Source organism: Euphorbia lathyris, chromosome 3 (assembly GCF_963576675.1).
Source record: "Euphorbia lathyris chromosome 3, ddEupLath1.1, whole genome shotgun sequence".
Taxonomy (NCBI): domain Eukaryota; kingdom Viridiplantae; phylum Streptophyta; class Magnoliopsida; order Malpighiales; family Euphorbiaceae; genus Euphorbia; species Euphorbia lathyris.
The window spans coordinates 33582429-33596828 of record NC_088912.1 but is presented as its reverse complement, the minus strand read 5'-3'; the positions used below and the strand labels follow the sequence as shown (position 1 = coordinate 33596828).

General features: G+C 36.8%; 1 protein-coding gene and 1 pseudogene across 3 annotated transcripts in view; both read right to left on the bottom strand.

Annotated features, from left to right (window-relative positions):
* LOC136222155 (nudix hydrolase 9) overlaps positions 1 to 12508 on the bottom strand; it is a 34284-nt gene extending 21776 nt beyond the window's left edge. Inside the window, exons 1-7 of one of the 3 annotated variants that reach the window (XM_066009663.1) lie at positions 12262 to 12507; positions 9626 to 10188; positions 7111 to 7417; positions 6942 to 7016; positions 6565 to 6621; positions 5849 to 5931; positions 5273 to 5331 (exon numbers count right to left, since the gene is read on the bottom strand). In XM_066009663.1, the coding sequence (XP_065865735.1) occupies positions 5273 to 5331; positions 5849 to 5931; positions 6565 to 6621; positions 6942 to 7016; positions 7111 to 7170 (334 nt within the window). In that variant the 5' untranslated portion in view covers positions 7171 to 7417; positions 9626 to 10188; positions 12262 to 12507. Of the gene's footprint in view, positions 1 to 5272; positions 5332 to 5848; positions 5932 to 6564; positions 6622 to 6941; positions 7017 to 7110; positions 7418 to 8650; positions 10189 to 12261 lie in introns of those variants that run through there. The other 2 variants (XM_066009662.1, XM_066009661.1) reach the window with 2 other exon arrangements.
* Positions 66 to 2784, bottom strand: LOC136224025 (uncharacterized; annotated as a pseudogene).
* Positions 12509 to 14400: the final 1892 nt, after the last annotated feature.

Below are 14400 nucleotides of genomic sequence, written 5' to 3'. Positions count from 1 at the left end.
TGAAACTTTAAAAGACTCTGAGTTGAAACTTGAAATCGGAAGAAAGAGTGATGAACGTGTCAGGATTAGAATTTCTGACTCTAGAGATTAGAGAAGAAATAGGGTTTAAGGAAGCAGAAGAATAGAAAATAAGGTAGAACAGAGAATTAGGGAAGAAGAAGAGAGAAAGAAGGAAGGAAGATAAACTTCATTGATAATTTTCTGATAATGCCGTACATAACAAAAGGATGACTCTATATAGGAATAACCACTGCTGATGTGGCAGCAGTTACAAATCCCTACAGCTGGAATAGTACAGCTTTTACAGCTGTAAAACCATTCTAAAATAACAACTATTTGAGCAATCAAACACTAATTAACAAGATAATTAACAACCTAAATAATACCTAAAGTACTCCCCTTAATTACTCTAATAATCGTGACAATACCCCCTCCTTAAGAACATTCTTGTCCCCAAGAATGTAGAAAGTTTGGAGACCAGTCCTTCCAAGTGACATCGAGGATTCGACACACCAACAAAGGCAGGATTTCCATAACAACCATGATGATTTGTTATAAATCTTCTTCCCATAGGAGAGCCATATAATGATCTCTGAGATGAGAAAGAGCCCAAAACAAGTAGTATGAAACACAAGCAAAGGAACGTGTTTGTCTCCATTGGTCGTTATGCATCTCTTGCACGTTTTACTACAGCTTGAAGAGCCAGACTTCCCTGCCAAAATCTTTGCCCCTTGACAACAGACGCTAGCAACAATACGAGGAAGATCATCTTCTTGACTCAGAATTGGCATGTCACTGCAACATGAATTTGCTAAAGACAGAAATCCAGCTGCATGTTTAAAAAGTCTAGCTTCTTGCACCTGTTTTAACATTTGTTCCTTGATAGCAAGCTTTCCCCTTTCCTCTTGGCTTACACTTATACCACTATCTTCTTGTCTCCGAATTTCTGCAACCCTCGTAATAAATTCTCCAAAATATGATGGGAGAGATGTAAAAACTACATAGAACAAGTTGGAGATGTCTTTCACGTCTCCTAACTTTAAGAGAAGAGGACCCTCATCCACTAAATACTTTGCAACACTAGCCCAACTCTCATGTCCGCAGCTCATGGTATTAAGCACCCCGGCTCAACGTGAGGTCTTGATATAAGCATAAGTCCTCTGTGTTGCATAGTTGTCTCATCAACTTTATGCATAGCTTGCCAAAAAAGTTGTACAAGAACACAATGTGGAGGGTACTTGAACCGTGCAACATTCAAAGTCAATGTCATGTCTCTTCCAGCATGGTAACCACTAATAGGTGAAAAATGACTCAATCCTGTTTGTTTTAATGTCCCTCCGTGATAAAATGACAACAAATGACAGTCATCAGATGTAGAACATTTAAGGACATGTTGACAGAAGTCATCAATAGTGCTCTGATCTGTTGGGAATGCTCCAGCACAGTGAGTTAAACAAACAAGCTTCCCAATGGTGATACCTAAGTAAGTCCTATCCATTGAAGAACCATTAAGTGCAACGAGCAAGGCAACGATATAATCAAGACTCCATATGTATTGGAGATACAACGGATCAGCAAAAGGTTCCCGAAGAGCATTTCCAACACTCCTCATTGTCATGTCAAAAACCCAATAAGGAAGCATTGCATCATTCCATCGTCTACGCAGCTCAACTTTTAGGAGTGCACAACCTCCACTACCTTCACCATAATCAACGCCCAAAAGGGTATATGCAAGCACACCACCACTAATCACTTGATTCTCAAAGTGCATGGCCAGCTCTCTACATTTTTTAGAAAGCTCAGCTCCTAATCTTGCATTTATGATCTTGGAAGTCAAACCAACAAAATAAGGGTCTTTATCCCCTATCTCCATTAGTGCTTGATGTATTTCCCTGTGAAAAAAAACTTCAATAAAGATATAGTGTTGAAGTATGAACCATGGAATCACTAAGATGCTAACGGCTCCTGAGACCTCATCCATTAGCTTCACCAATGGAATTGCTCCGCCCTTTAAGCCATTCTTGTCCCCAAGAATGTAACAGTTAACTGGGATGTCACATAATCCAGACTTGGAATGTAAAATTGATTGTGCATAGATGCATGAAGAATCCATATGTGAACTCTTCTGAGATGGGTCCAAGTTGGTCTTCCTTTTGATGTCCTTAGGATCCCTTGTATTGATAGACCCAGTAAGAGGTAGGGTCCCTTCGTTGCAACTGCTGCATTTGTAGCTGTTGTTGCGGCTCTCTTGTCTTAATTTGTTGGGGCTGAAACTCATACCTCCCAATCACAATAGCACCCTTTACACGGGATGGAATAGCTTGATTTCTTTTGCGATACTTCTCTGTTGGCAGACGTCGATTTTTTTCATGAATAACACCATTTATTGCTGAATTCATGCCAGAAACAGTTGAGGAATATGTAGTCATTGGATTTCTAAGGATTTGGTTAGGTTTCAGATTGTTTGGGGTGTTTTGGGTCCAAGGTGAAGTGATGATTGGTGATATGAAACTGGGGTGAGGTTCTAGGTTGTTTGGGGTCTTTTGGGTTGAGGTTTTGTGGTAGGAATGGTTAGTTTGGGGCCATTGCTTTGGAACAAGGGGAGATATGAATGTAGGATTGGGCTTAGGAGTCTCACTCACATCCTTGAGATGAATGTTCTGAAACGTAGCAGGCTTATAGAAATCTATGGTTTGATATAATCTTGATTCATATCGGTTTTTAGGTTTCCACTGGTTAATGAAATAAGAGTCAGTAAGATTGTCAAACTGACCTTGATTTGCATCTATAGTAGTGTGCTCCACCATTTTCTTTGTTTTATCTTGCAAATAGGAACCTGCCAACTCCAAATTCCTCTCAGGAATTTCATCAAACAGTTGGGGTGCATCTGTTTTATCTTGCAAATAGGAATCTGCCACCTCCAATTTCCTCTCAGGAATTTCATCAAACAGTTGGGGTGCAACTGAAGAAGGATCTGTAACTCTTCGAAATTCTCGAATCGATTGAACCAAGTTTGATAATGATTTGCAGACTTGTTCATCTTTCTCTTGTTGCTTCTTGCGAAGCAGTTCCCATTGTTCATCAAACCGTTGTTGCCGCTCGTGAAACTCCAAGCGGTAACGTTCTATTTGATGTTCAAAGTCTTCCATGGGCGGAGGAAAGCTTTCTCTGATGCCAATGTCAGGATTAGAATTTCTGACTCTAGAGATTAGAGAAGAAATAGGGTTTAAGGAAGCAGAAGAATAGAAAATAAGGTAGAACAGAGAATTAGGGAAGAAGAAGAGAGAAAGAAGGAAGGAAGATAAACTTCATTGATAATTTTCTGATAATGCCGTACATAACAAAAGGATGACTCTATATAGGAATAACCACTGCTGATGTGGCAGCAGTTACAAATCCCTACAGCTGGAATAGTACAGCTTTTACAGCTGTAAAACCATTCTAAAATAACAACTATTTGAGCAATCAAACACTAATTAACAAGATAATTAACAACCTAAATAATACCTAAAGTACTCCCCTTAATTACTCTAATAATCGTGACAGAACGGTAATGATATTATCGATCTAATGTGCTTGGTAAGGAGTTTTTAACATGTGAAACTAAAATTGTCAATCAAAGGGGCTGATTTGATCAAGGGGTAAGCAAGAGTTTTCCTATCTAAATTGGAAGACGGTAGTTAAGGCTTTAACTTTTAGTTTCTTTTTTTCACATAGTAAAAGGGTTGGTAGTTGCTAAGTTAATTTAGGGTTTTATTTTATTTCTTTCACATATCAACCCTATATTTTACATAATTCACTCAGAATCCGTGTCCACAAAGTGCACCCGAAGTGTCCCATATTCTTTTTTCCAAAAACAAAAAGAAGGGGACACTTATTTGGCATGTCCTGCGCGTGTCCATGTCCTCGAAGTGTCCGACACTCGTACGTCAATCACTTAGAATTACCGATGCTTCATACGTGTTAACCGCAAGTGAGGAATCAAGAAAGTCTCTATAACCATTAGATTACATAAAGGATTTCCTTTGAGTCCTTACCTTTTTACCATAGTAAAAAATGAGTTTACCAAGCACATACTAGATATGGTACCTTGCTGCATGCTATTCACAAATGATATATTCCTATAGGTGAGACTAAGGAGAAATTGAATAGGAAACTGGAATTCCGGTGAGGTACCACAGAAGAGAAAGGTTAAAGTTGAGTAGAACAGATACTATACATATAAAGTTTAAATTGAGAACTACTAAGCTTAGTATAGATGCTCATTCTCAAAAAAAAAAAAAAAAAATGCTTAATATAGATGCTCAACAACTCAAGTACGTACTTAGGAGATATTGAAGAGGATATTAGTCATAAGATTAAAGTAGAATGGTTGAAATGGAGAGAGCATTACTGAGTGTTAGGAGACAAAAAAAAAATGTCAAAAGAACTAAAAGGAAAATTTTATGGAACAACTATTCGATTAGTAATGCTTCATGGAAGTGAATGTCAGAAGTAAGAAGAAAAAATATTAACAAAATGAGAGTAGCAATGGCGACGATTGCTGAGATGGATATGTAGGTACACATGGATGGATAAGATGAAGAATGAGAGTGTATGTGAGGTAATTTGGACGTGTTCAATGCCGGCCTACGAATGCTCACGTGTTGTAAATGTGAGAAATCAAAGTTCAATTTAGCCACGAAGGGTAGAGGAAGAGAAAGATTAATAGGATGTTGAAAATGAAAAGATTATTTTAGATCTCAAGTAAACAAGAATGAATGGAAAAGAAAATTCCATATACGGAAAACACCAATTAGTTGGAAATAAGGCTTGAATATTCTTGTTCTTATTGTAAGAATCCTGACCAACTAAGTGTCTATGGCCCTTGAGGCCTTGCATCAACTGATGGCTTGTGTGACTTGTAAATTTCGTGAGTCAATCCTTGGTTAGCTTGCTTGAACGTGCCCCACGTAACCAAATAATCCTATATGTCGGTCCCATGACATTTGGTATTATCTTAAATAGATATTCATCAAACCATAAATGTACAAATTTCAACTAGCAGTTTTCATCATGATCCTCTACGAATCCACTAACAAAAATATCTCCAAAAAAATCCTTCATGTACTCTGGTCATTTCAGAAAACAAAAACCTAAAATTCTGAACATGGAAGACACATATGTTTAGCATGGTTATAGAAGCAAAAATGAAGTATGAGATAATAGAGAGACAAGCAAACAAATAAAAAATTTGCTTATGATATTAACATGTGGAATATGTCAAAAATACCTTCTGATGGAGCAATAAACTTTTCCCACATAGGATTTAGGTTTGTCCCCACAAAAGTCCTGGATAAAAGATAAAATCTTCTTCAATCCTTTATTTCACAGGCACACTAGATTAATTTAGAAGAAAACAGAGAAGAAGCTTCAAATCAAACAGAGTGAATGGAAATATTGATAATGACATCCACTGTTGACGTTAATATATGAAAATATTCTACCTATTAAAATTGATAAAATGATGCAAAAATCTAGCTAAAATTATGGTGAATCAAAGACTTCTTTAACAATCTTGCATTTAGCATCCTCTTACTATGTAACCGTGAAGCATAATATGTAGTGACCTTCATAGGCATACAGTTCAATTTCGAATTGTAAAAATGCAAGGCAGAGGTCAGAATATCCAGCAATAATTAAGAAGTAACTTGAGCGAGACAAAGTAAAAGATATTGAAAACATTTAACTAGTTCTAATCTCATTCAATCTATATTCAATTTAGTTTTCTCAAAAAAGCCAGTATTTACAAATTCCTTAGATGACACCAACGAACAGGCATCATCATTAATGAGAGAAAAGGAGAGACCTATAATCCGTCAAACCAAGCTGAAGGCATACATGACAATCTTGGTTAGCTCCAACTCCACCAGGCAAATTATACCCTCCATACTGTCAAATTATTGGACAAGACAACTGATAAGCAATTTCAATTCATAAGAAAAATGTGCATAATTGTTTGGAGGATAAGCTTTTGGACATCAAAAGATAAAATATTAATTCACTCACGTCTCTTGCATCAAATGCCTCAACTGAATAGGTAGATTTACTTGTGTAGAAGCACTCTAGTGATTAAATGCTCAATATCATCAATTTTTAATCTCTGTACAATCTTAACCATTGAGGACAATGCAGACCTTTTAAAGATCTGTGGGACTAGTATAATGAAGATTATACCACATGCACCTAATTTGAGTACGCGCATTGATAGCGGCAATCATGTTACATGAAAACTAAGACTAGGCATTGCAATCTGAAAGTTTCTTTGCTCTAGCAAAATGAAAATAACTGCACAGATTAAATGAAGTACTTGCACAGATTTAATGCTCATATTCTTGGCCAAATGAAGTAATTGCAAAGCGGGTCATAACGTAAATAAGAAAGAAAAAAAAATCAAACAAACGAACAAAAAGAAGAAACACAAAATCTCCAACCTTAAGAATTTTAGGATTGAAGGTAGTCCAATATGTACTTTGTCAAAATAAATATTTGAAACAAAATTGAAAGCCAACGAGGTCAACATACCCGGAACTTTCTTCCATTGTACAATGATGTATTCTTCCGAGCTCTTTGTTCCCAAATCTACTTCAATATTTATGAAACCAAAAGAGCACCAAACCATTGTTAATTACAGACTGAAAACGCACGATTCTAATACTCACTTCACTTGATGTTAAACCCAGAAAATTGAACCTAATCAACATAATAAACTACTTTAACAGGGCCATGGCGTCAATTTTCAAAATTCCATTTCTTTAAAATCTAATAACTAAAAGGGAAAAAAAAGGCAATTGAAATGCAAATGATATCAAATTGTGCTAATTGTATTGAAATTAGAAATATATATTAAAGCAGCGCTAATTCAATAACGATTTAGTATCCAGCGGAGATAATTTACTCACCGTGGAAATTGCGTTTTCTAATTCAATGTCAGAATGCGGAATTCTATCGTATGATCGATCAAAAACAACGGATACCTTAATTCCACAATAAAGAATGCAAATCAGAATAATCAACAGCATACTGTGTGCATACGAATGAGTTTGTGATGGAAGGAGGCAAAAGGTGAACCTGAGAAGGTGAGAGAGCAGCTGGGCAGGAGAGAAGGAGCTTGTAATCAGCTTTGCCCATTGAAGTAGGAAACGCAGACCAAGTTTTTGGTGAAAGTGCTCAATAGCAGCAGTCTTATGTTGGCATCAGATTTTTGGCCAAATGCCTAACGGGATGAAACAGACTAGCACCGTTTGAAAGTTCCTCCTCCCATCGGTGATAATGATATGTATTTAGGTACACTTAGCAATGGCAACAGAGCAGGGAGCTGCACGTCATTCCCCCGATTCGAGGGTGAATTAAATTGTCATTACTGTCAGGGCTAACACTGCAAAATAAATAGTGACAAAATCAAAACAAGAGCATGATTGTTAACCATTATAAAAGGGATAAAGTAGGTCTGTCCTTCAAGTGACAATTTAGACTTAACTGCATCAATATAGCTTAAATATTTAAAAAATATCAATTTAGACCTCAATAATGGAAAGTAACATGTCATATATATTATTCCGTTAATTGATAGAACTTAACGGATTAATATGTGTCATGTTCCGTTAACAATACCTAAATTGGTACTCCCTACTAGTACATGTGTTTTTTAATTTACACAATGCTTATTTTCCACTAGTGATATGAGAGAGAATTTTTTAGTTAACCAATATATTTATTAATTTATGTGAAATATGCTAGAATGACTTATATAAGGGAATGAAGGGAGTATCATTTTTTAAACGTTAAGCCTATATTGGTGCTATTTTGTACGTGTAGCCTAATAATTTATACCGTTAGCATGTTCATGCATTGCAAACTTATTTTGGGATGTATTTGCGTGATTTAATGTGTTAGAAATCCTCTTATTGCAACAGCGTAATAGTTTCGCAGTCATTTGAATTTCCTTCAATGTTGCTTCCACTGCAGAAGGTTTTCATGACTGTGAAAGCAATTAAATGGAGGAATACCTTCGCAGTCTCATACACTGCGAAGACAATTGTTTTCACAGTTTTATCATCTGTTTCGCAGTTACTTCAACTGCGAGGTATTTTATTTTCTTTTTCCTTTACACTAAATGCCAATTTTTTTTATAATGCGAAGGTTTCAACCAATGATTCTTCTAAGAATGATTCCAATAAGAGAAAGAAAAGGGTACCCTTGATGATAGTGTGAAAGGCATAAAAGAATTCAAGCATCCCTTTAGTTTTTCATGCATTTAGACAAACTGTTTGTAACTGTATTAACATTTGACATGTTTGTAACCAGTGAGAATGTTAATCATTCAGATTTTGTGGAGCGAATATACTATTAAATTTAGCTCTTCATTCTGATTTGAACGATGATATTTACTTCAACATGAGTTCATATGAACATGCAATTCCACAATATCCATGCTAAAAAAATTTACAATATTCAGAAAGCAGCCCTTGAACGACAAACGTTTACAATATTCAGAAAGCATACACAAGCATAGCAACAACGCAATGAATTTATCCAAGCGGAAAGAAGCAAATATAAATAGAGGAAGAAAATTCTTTTTTTAAAAAGAGAGGAAGAAAGTAGAAATTAAATATTTCCATACGAAAATTGGTATGTACATGTATATAAGTTAGTAAGTTAAGAGTGTGTAATATAACAATTCGAAGCCCTCTCCCTCCCTCGGTCGCCCAATTTCCTTAACATTAACAATCCGAAGCTCCATCCTAACTAAGAGAGAGATATTTTTGTTGTCCTTATCTGCTAAAGTCCTAACATTAACAATCTAAAGCCTCTATTTCCTTCTATGCATCACTGTGGTGGTGGTGGCCGCGGTGGCGGCCAATCAAACCCGAATTGATTGCTATAGCTTTGAGCAAAGCAATCAAAGTTAGCGTAAAATGCTTGGGCATTAGCACGATCTTGTGCTTGATTATCGAGTAGTTGTTGGAGCATGAGTGTATTTCGATTTGCCGCCTCGTCGTTCCGTTGGGCCATCTCGTAGCTTTGTTGTGCCAAGTCATAGCCCCTTTGTATCAATTGACGGGACTCCGCATTGTGGGCCTCAATCGTGTCGAGGTGAGCCAAAATTTGGAGGAAGCCCGGATGTTGGTTGAAATCTGCCTCTTGGTACATGCCTTGGGGTGCTCCCCCAACACTACCTCCGGCGGCCTCCTCCTCTCTATGCTCCTCACCGTTTTCCTCGTGTTGTGGTTCGGGTGCTTGGCTAGATGAACCCGCTTCTCCCAATTTCAACCCCTTTAGCAATGATGCACCAATGGGTTTCGGGCTGAGAGATGCCAAACCTACAAAAGAAACATTTGGCAACAATTTTTCCGCAAAAATAGTTACCCAATGGCCTGAACCAAGTCCCGACCTCTTCTTTTTATTCATTGCTTTCATTGATTCCTCCACAATGAACACAATATCACACTCAATGTCGTTTTCGCTACAAAAGAGGGCGTGGAGTTCCCTCTCGTTCACCTTATTTGTCTCGGCCTTGCCACAAAACATATAAGCAACAAATTTGTACAAAAGGTAAAGGATTGGATCCCGAATCATACTAGACCTCAAATTAGAGAGGTTGAAGTTGTCACTCCCGGTGATTTGTTTCCAAAACTGCTCCGGTGTATGACCCGGGGGCCATTTGCATTCCCCATTCGTCTTTTGACATTTTAATGTGTCCTTCACCCATTTGGAGTCTTTGGAGAAAGGTCTCCCCGCCAATCTAAAGTGTAACCACCGTTCATTATCTTCATCCGTACCCGTTAAGGATGTGTAAAATTCTTCTACAAGTGATGGGTAGACCAGGGTACGGGCATTGGCCATGTCTTTCCAACCGAGACTCTCAAGTTTCGCCATGAATGGAACCAACAAATCTTTTTCAATTAAGAACTCCTTGTCAAAGTAGCAAAAAGGTTGGCATGGGGAACGTGAAACGTCTTCGAACCGCTTCGCCTCGTCTTCGTTGAGGATAGCAAATGGCGCTCCCACCTTCCTAGAGATGGCAGTGGCACGCAAAGTTTGTGGTTGGACGTTTGATTCGGCTTGCTCTCGTGCTAAGCGTGTCGCTTCCTTTCGGTCGGTTTTCTTGGTCGGAACCTTGGCACTCTTTCCTTCCCTTTCCATATTCTATCACGATAATTGTTAAACAAAAGAAAAAAAAAAAAGTTAGAAGGATATTGGTAACAGTTAAAATGGTGTAGAGTGTGAGACATGTGGATGTTAATGGTGTTAAATATGAAAAGTTTGAATGAAGAAGAAAGTGTAATTAATTTTATTTATTGGGTAGGTTTATGGAAAAGTGAAAAGGATGTATGCAGAAGTTGAGAGCTTGTGTATGGAAGTGAAAACGATGTATGAAGAAGTGAAGAGTTTGTGCGGGGGAGGGGGAGTGGAAAAGATTGTGTTAGAAAATTAAAAAGGTGATTTGAAAGGATTGATCTCTAGAAATGGGGTAAATTACATATGTGGTGTATAACCTTTATCCGTAATCACACTTTGGTGTATACAACCTTTTAGTGACCACCCACTAAAGTGTACAACAGGTAAAAATGACGGTCAATGCTCAGTCAGCGCGCCACCTCAGCTTTGACCGGTCAAAAAATAAAAAAAAAATTCAACCACTTAATATAAAATTACTTCTATACCCCTATCTCTCCATATCTTCATCTTCTTCCCTCTATTTCTTTCTCTCTCTAACCTCTCTCTCTCTTTGAATTCTCTCTCCATAAAATCAATACCATCAAATCTTTGTAGGAAACTTCAAATTTCTTTCTCTCTCTAACCTCTCTCTCCATAATATAGCTTTCCTAAGTCAGTTCGAGAGTGCATGAGTGAATAAGAATAAAACTTTACTGATGTTAAAGTAAATTTGGACCTTTATCCCTATTTTTAATCAATCCGATCTACGTTTGGATGATTCAACATTTAATTTTTCTTGTGTAGAAGGAAGATTTTCTTTTAGATACTGAGATGAAGGATGTTAGGTTGTTCGATGCAGACTGAGCTGAGGTTGATTTAACGCATGGGATAGGAAACAAACCTTTTCTCCCAATTTTTAAGAAAAACGATGTACAGTAGTAGCTGTAATTAATGTTCCAATAATGACAAGTTATAGAATTTTAATAGACATGTCAAATGTAAATATTCTTTTTAGAGAGAGAGAAGAGTTAGAGAGAGAAATGGAGTGGGTTCTATTTTTTTCAATTTGGAAGGGATGAGGGTATTTTAATAATTCCATATTAGGGATGTGAATTTTTGACTTTTAAAGTGGTCAAAATGCTGATGTAGCAACGTTGACTTGCGTTGACCGGTCATTTTTACCGGCTGTACACTTTAGTGGGAGGTCACTAGAAGGTTGTATAGTTTAGTGTAACAAAATTTTGGTTGTACACCAAAGTGTGATTATGGGTAAAGGTTGTACACCACGTATGTAATTTACCCGTAAAAATGGTGAGAAATTGAATTCAATGTATTTATACCGAAATAAAGAACTATTCCACACCGCGTGTAACTCTATTAGTTGAGGCAAATATTGAAACCATAAATCCAAATAAAACAAACGGAATAGATCACATCAAATTAAAAAAAAACATCAGCGGGGTGTTTTGAATTGGTGGTTCATGATTGTTTTGGTTTGGTCTCATTATCGGGCGGTCTACCAATTAATTCTACAATTCAGCTATACATGCATAATTATTGGCGATTCTTTATTCTTTACCTATTATTCGTGATTGTGGATTCCATACTTGGTTGCATCTGATGTAGAAACATCTGACTCAGTTTCTACGATACAATTGATTAAAGGTAATCTTGCTTTAACAAACTAGTTAGGGATAATTATTGAAGACATTTTAGAGGTTCCATGTGTTTTTCTCTCAATTGAATTCATACAGAGATGTCAAGCAAATATAGTAGCACATGATTAGCTGTTTGAATGCCCTCACTTTCTCATTTGGCATATCGAAGATTTCCCTGTTTATATTTCAGCTTGTATTCAAAATGATATTATTTTTTCTGCTTTATAATACAAGGTTTGGTGTTATAAAAAAAATTAAGAAAAGGAACTAAATCAAGATAAAATGAAGACCCCTTTAATTGATTAGTTTAAGCTTTAAACAAAAAAAAATAAATCAGTCATAAAACAAAAATAGATCTAAATGAAAATCAAGGACATGTATATAGAGTTAGAAGAAAACGAACCACTGCGACGGAGCTGGCGGAAGGCAATGACGACGAGTCGGTGGCAGGTGAGCGGACGACGACGAAGACGGCGGCTGACAGGCAGATCGGCGACGGACCGGTGGTTCGAGGGACGACGCGACACTGCTAAGTCCGACGGCGGTTTAAAGGGGTCGGCACAAGGTAGTCTCAGCTTTGAATCCTTCTCTTACAGAAGAGAAAGAAAAACTGGGGGTACTAGGCAGGGTTTTAGTTTAGGTTAGGGAGAAAAGTTATCTTTCTTTTTTTTTTTTTTTTGAAACTCATCTATATCATGGGTTTGGACTTTTCATTAATTCGGGCCAAATTTTTAGGGTTTTGCTATTCGTCGCACCCTTTTCGTTTATTGTCGCACCCTTTTGGACAATATCGCCCTTCTCATTTTTCATTGGAAAATCTCAAATTCTCTCTAGCTCGTGGCTTCTCGTGGCTAGTCGCTGATTTCAGGAAAAATGGATTCCAAAACTCCGGAGAAGGACGATTTCGAAGACGAGGTAAGCAACTAATCCTAAAACAATTGAAATTAAACGAATTGAAATAAAAAACGAAATATTTTTTTTGTTGAATTTTGCGAAAACGGGTGGTGTACCCGTTTTTTCCTAGAAAAAACGGTTGTCAGAACCGTTTTTTCTAGGGAAAAACGGGTCCAGAACCCGTTTTCCCCCTAGGGAAAACGGGTCCGACACTCGTTTTCCCTAGGGGAAAACTTGTGGCCTACCCGTTTTCCTCTAGGGAAAACGGGTCTGGTTTTATCCCAGGTGAAACCTGGGTCCGGACCCGTTTTCCCTTGGGGAAAACGGGCAGGCCACTCGTTTTCCTCTAGGGAAAACGAGTGAGGAACCCGTTTTCCCTAGAGGAAAACGGGTTCTGGACCCGTTTTCCCTAGAGAAAAACGGGTCCACCACCCGTTTTCCCTAGGGAAAAACGGGTGCACCACCCGTTTTTCTTTATCAAAAAACGGGTGGTATTAATTATATTTTTTTTATAAATAATATTATTAAAAATTATACTTAAATTATATAAATTATGAATTTAAAATATACTTTATAAAATTTTGAATTGTCAATCTCAGAATATATACGGAACAATATTTAATGTTTTGATACACTATAATTTATTAATTTGCATAGCTTAGTATGTAAATCATAATTATTATAAATGATACGTTAATAATTATCATTTACGTAAATTTATCTAGTTTTCATTCATAAATTATAATTTTCAATTGTCAATTTCAGAATATATACGGGACAATATTTAATGTTTTGATACACTATAATTTATTAATTTGCATAGCTTAGTATGTAAATCATAATTATTATAAATGATACGTTAATAATTATCATTTACGTAAATTTATCTAGTTTTCATTCATAAATTATAATATAGCATTTAATGAATTTATATCCGCAATGTATATATTTATTGAAGTGCTAACAATGTTTAAGATTATTATAAATTAGAAATAGTATGTTAACGGGTTTTGTATCATAACAACTGATTTTTAGAATGTTAATATTAATTGTATTTCACTTGGAATTTACGTGCTTTGTACGTGTTAAAATATTTACAGCTAATATAATATGCATTTAATTTCAGGTGCCATTAGAAAATGAATATGGCGACGGGATTGATTACAGTGTCCATTTCCAAACGGATACTATGTTTCCTACAAGCTCTGACGCTATTGTATAGGCTAAAAGCATTGCAATTGCGAATGGATTCGAGCTAGTAATTTCATCCTTCAAACATGGCGGAAAGCAGAAGCTCTTGAAATGTTCACGAGGTCAACGTTATAGAGGAGTTATGCAAATTGCTGAAGATTGTTTAAAAAGGAGAACTAAAACAAAAGCGTGTAGATGCAGATTTCAGATTAAAGCCATACAATACTCAGACGGTTCTGGTTGGAGAATATCGGCTAAGTCTGGGCTAACAGGTATGCACAATCATGGAATGATTGTTTATCCAGAGGGACACAGACAAACAAGCGGACTCAGCCCCGCCTCAAAAAAAATTGTTCGTGATATGAGTTCGGCTCAAGCAAAGCCGTGTGCTATATTGGCATCAATACAGGAAAAGAATCCAGGGGACCATCCAACAATTAAACATGTATACCATTAC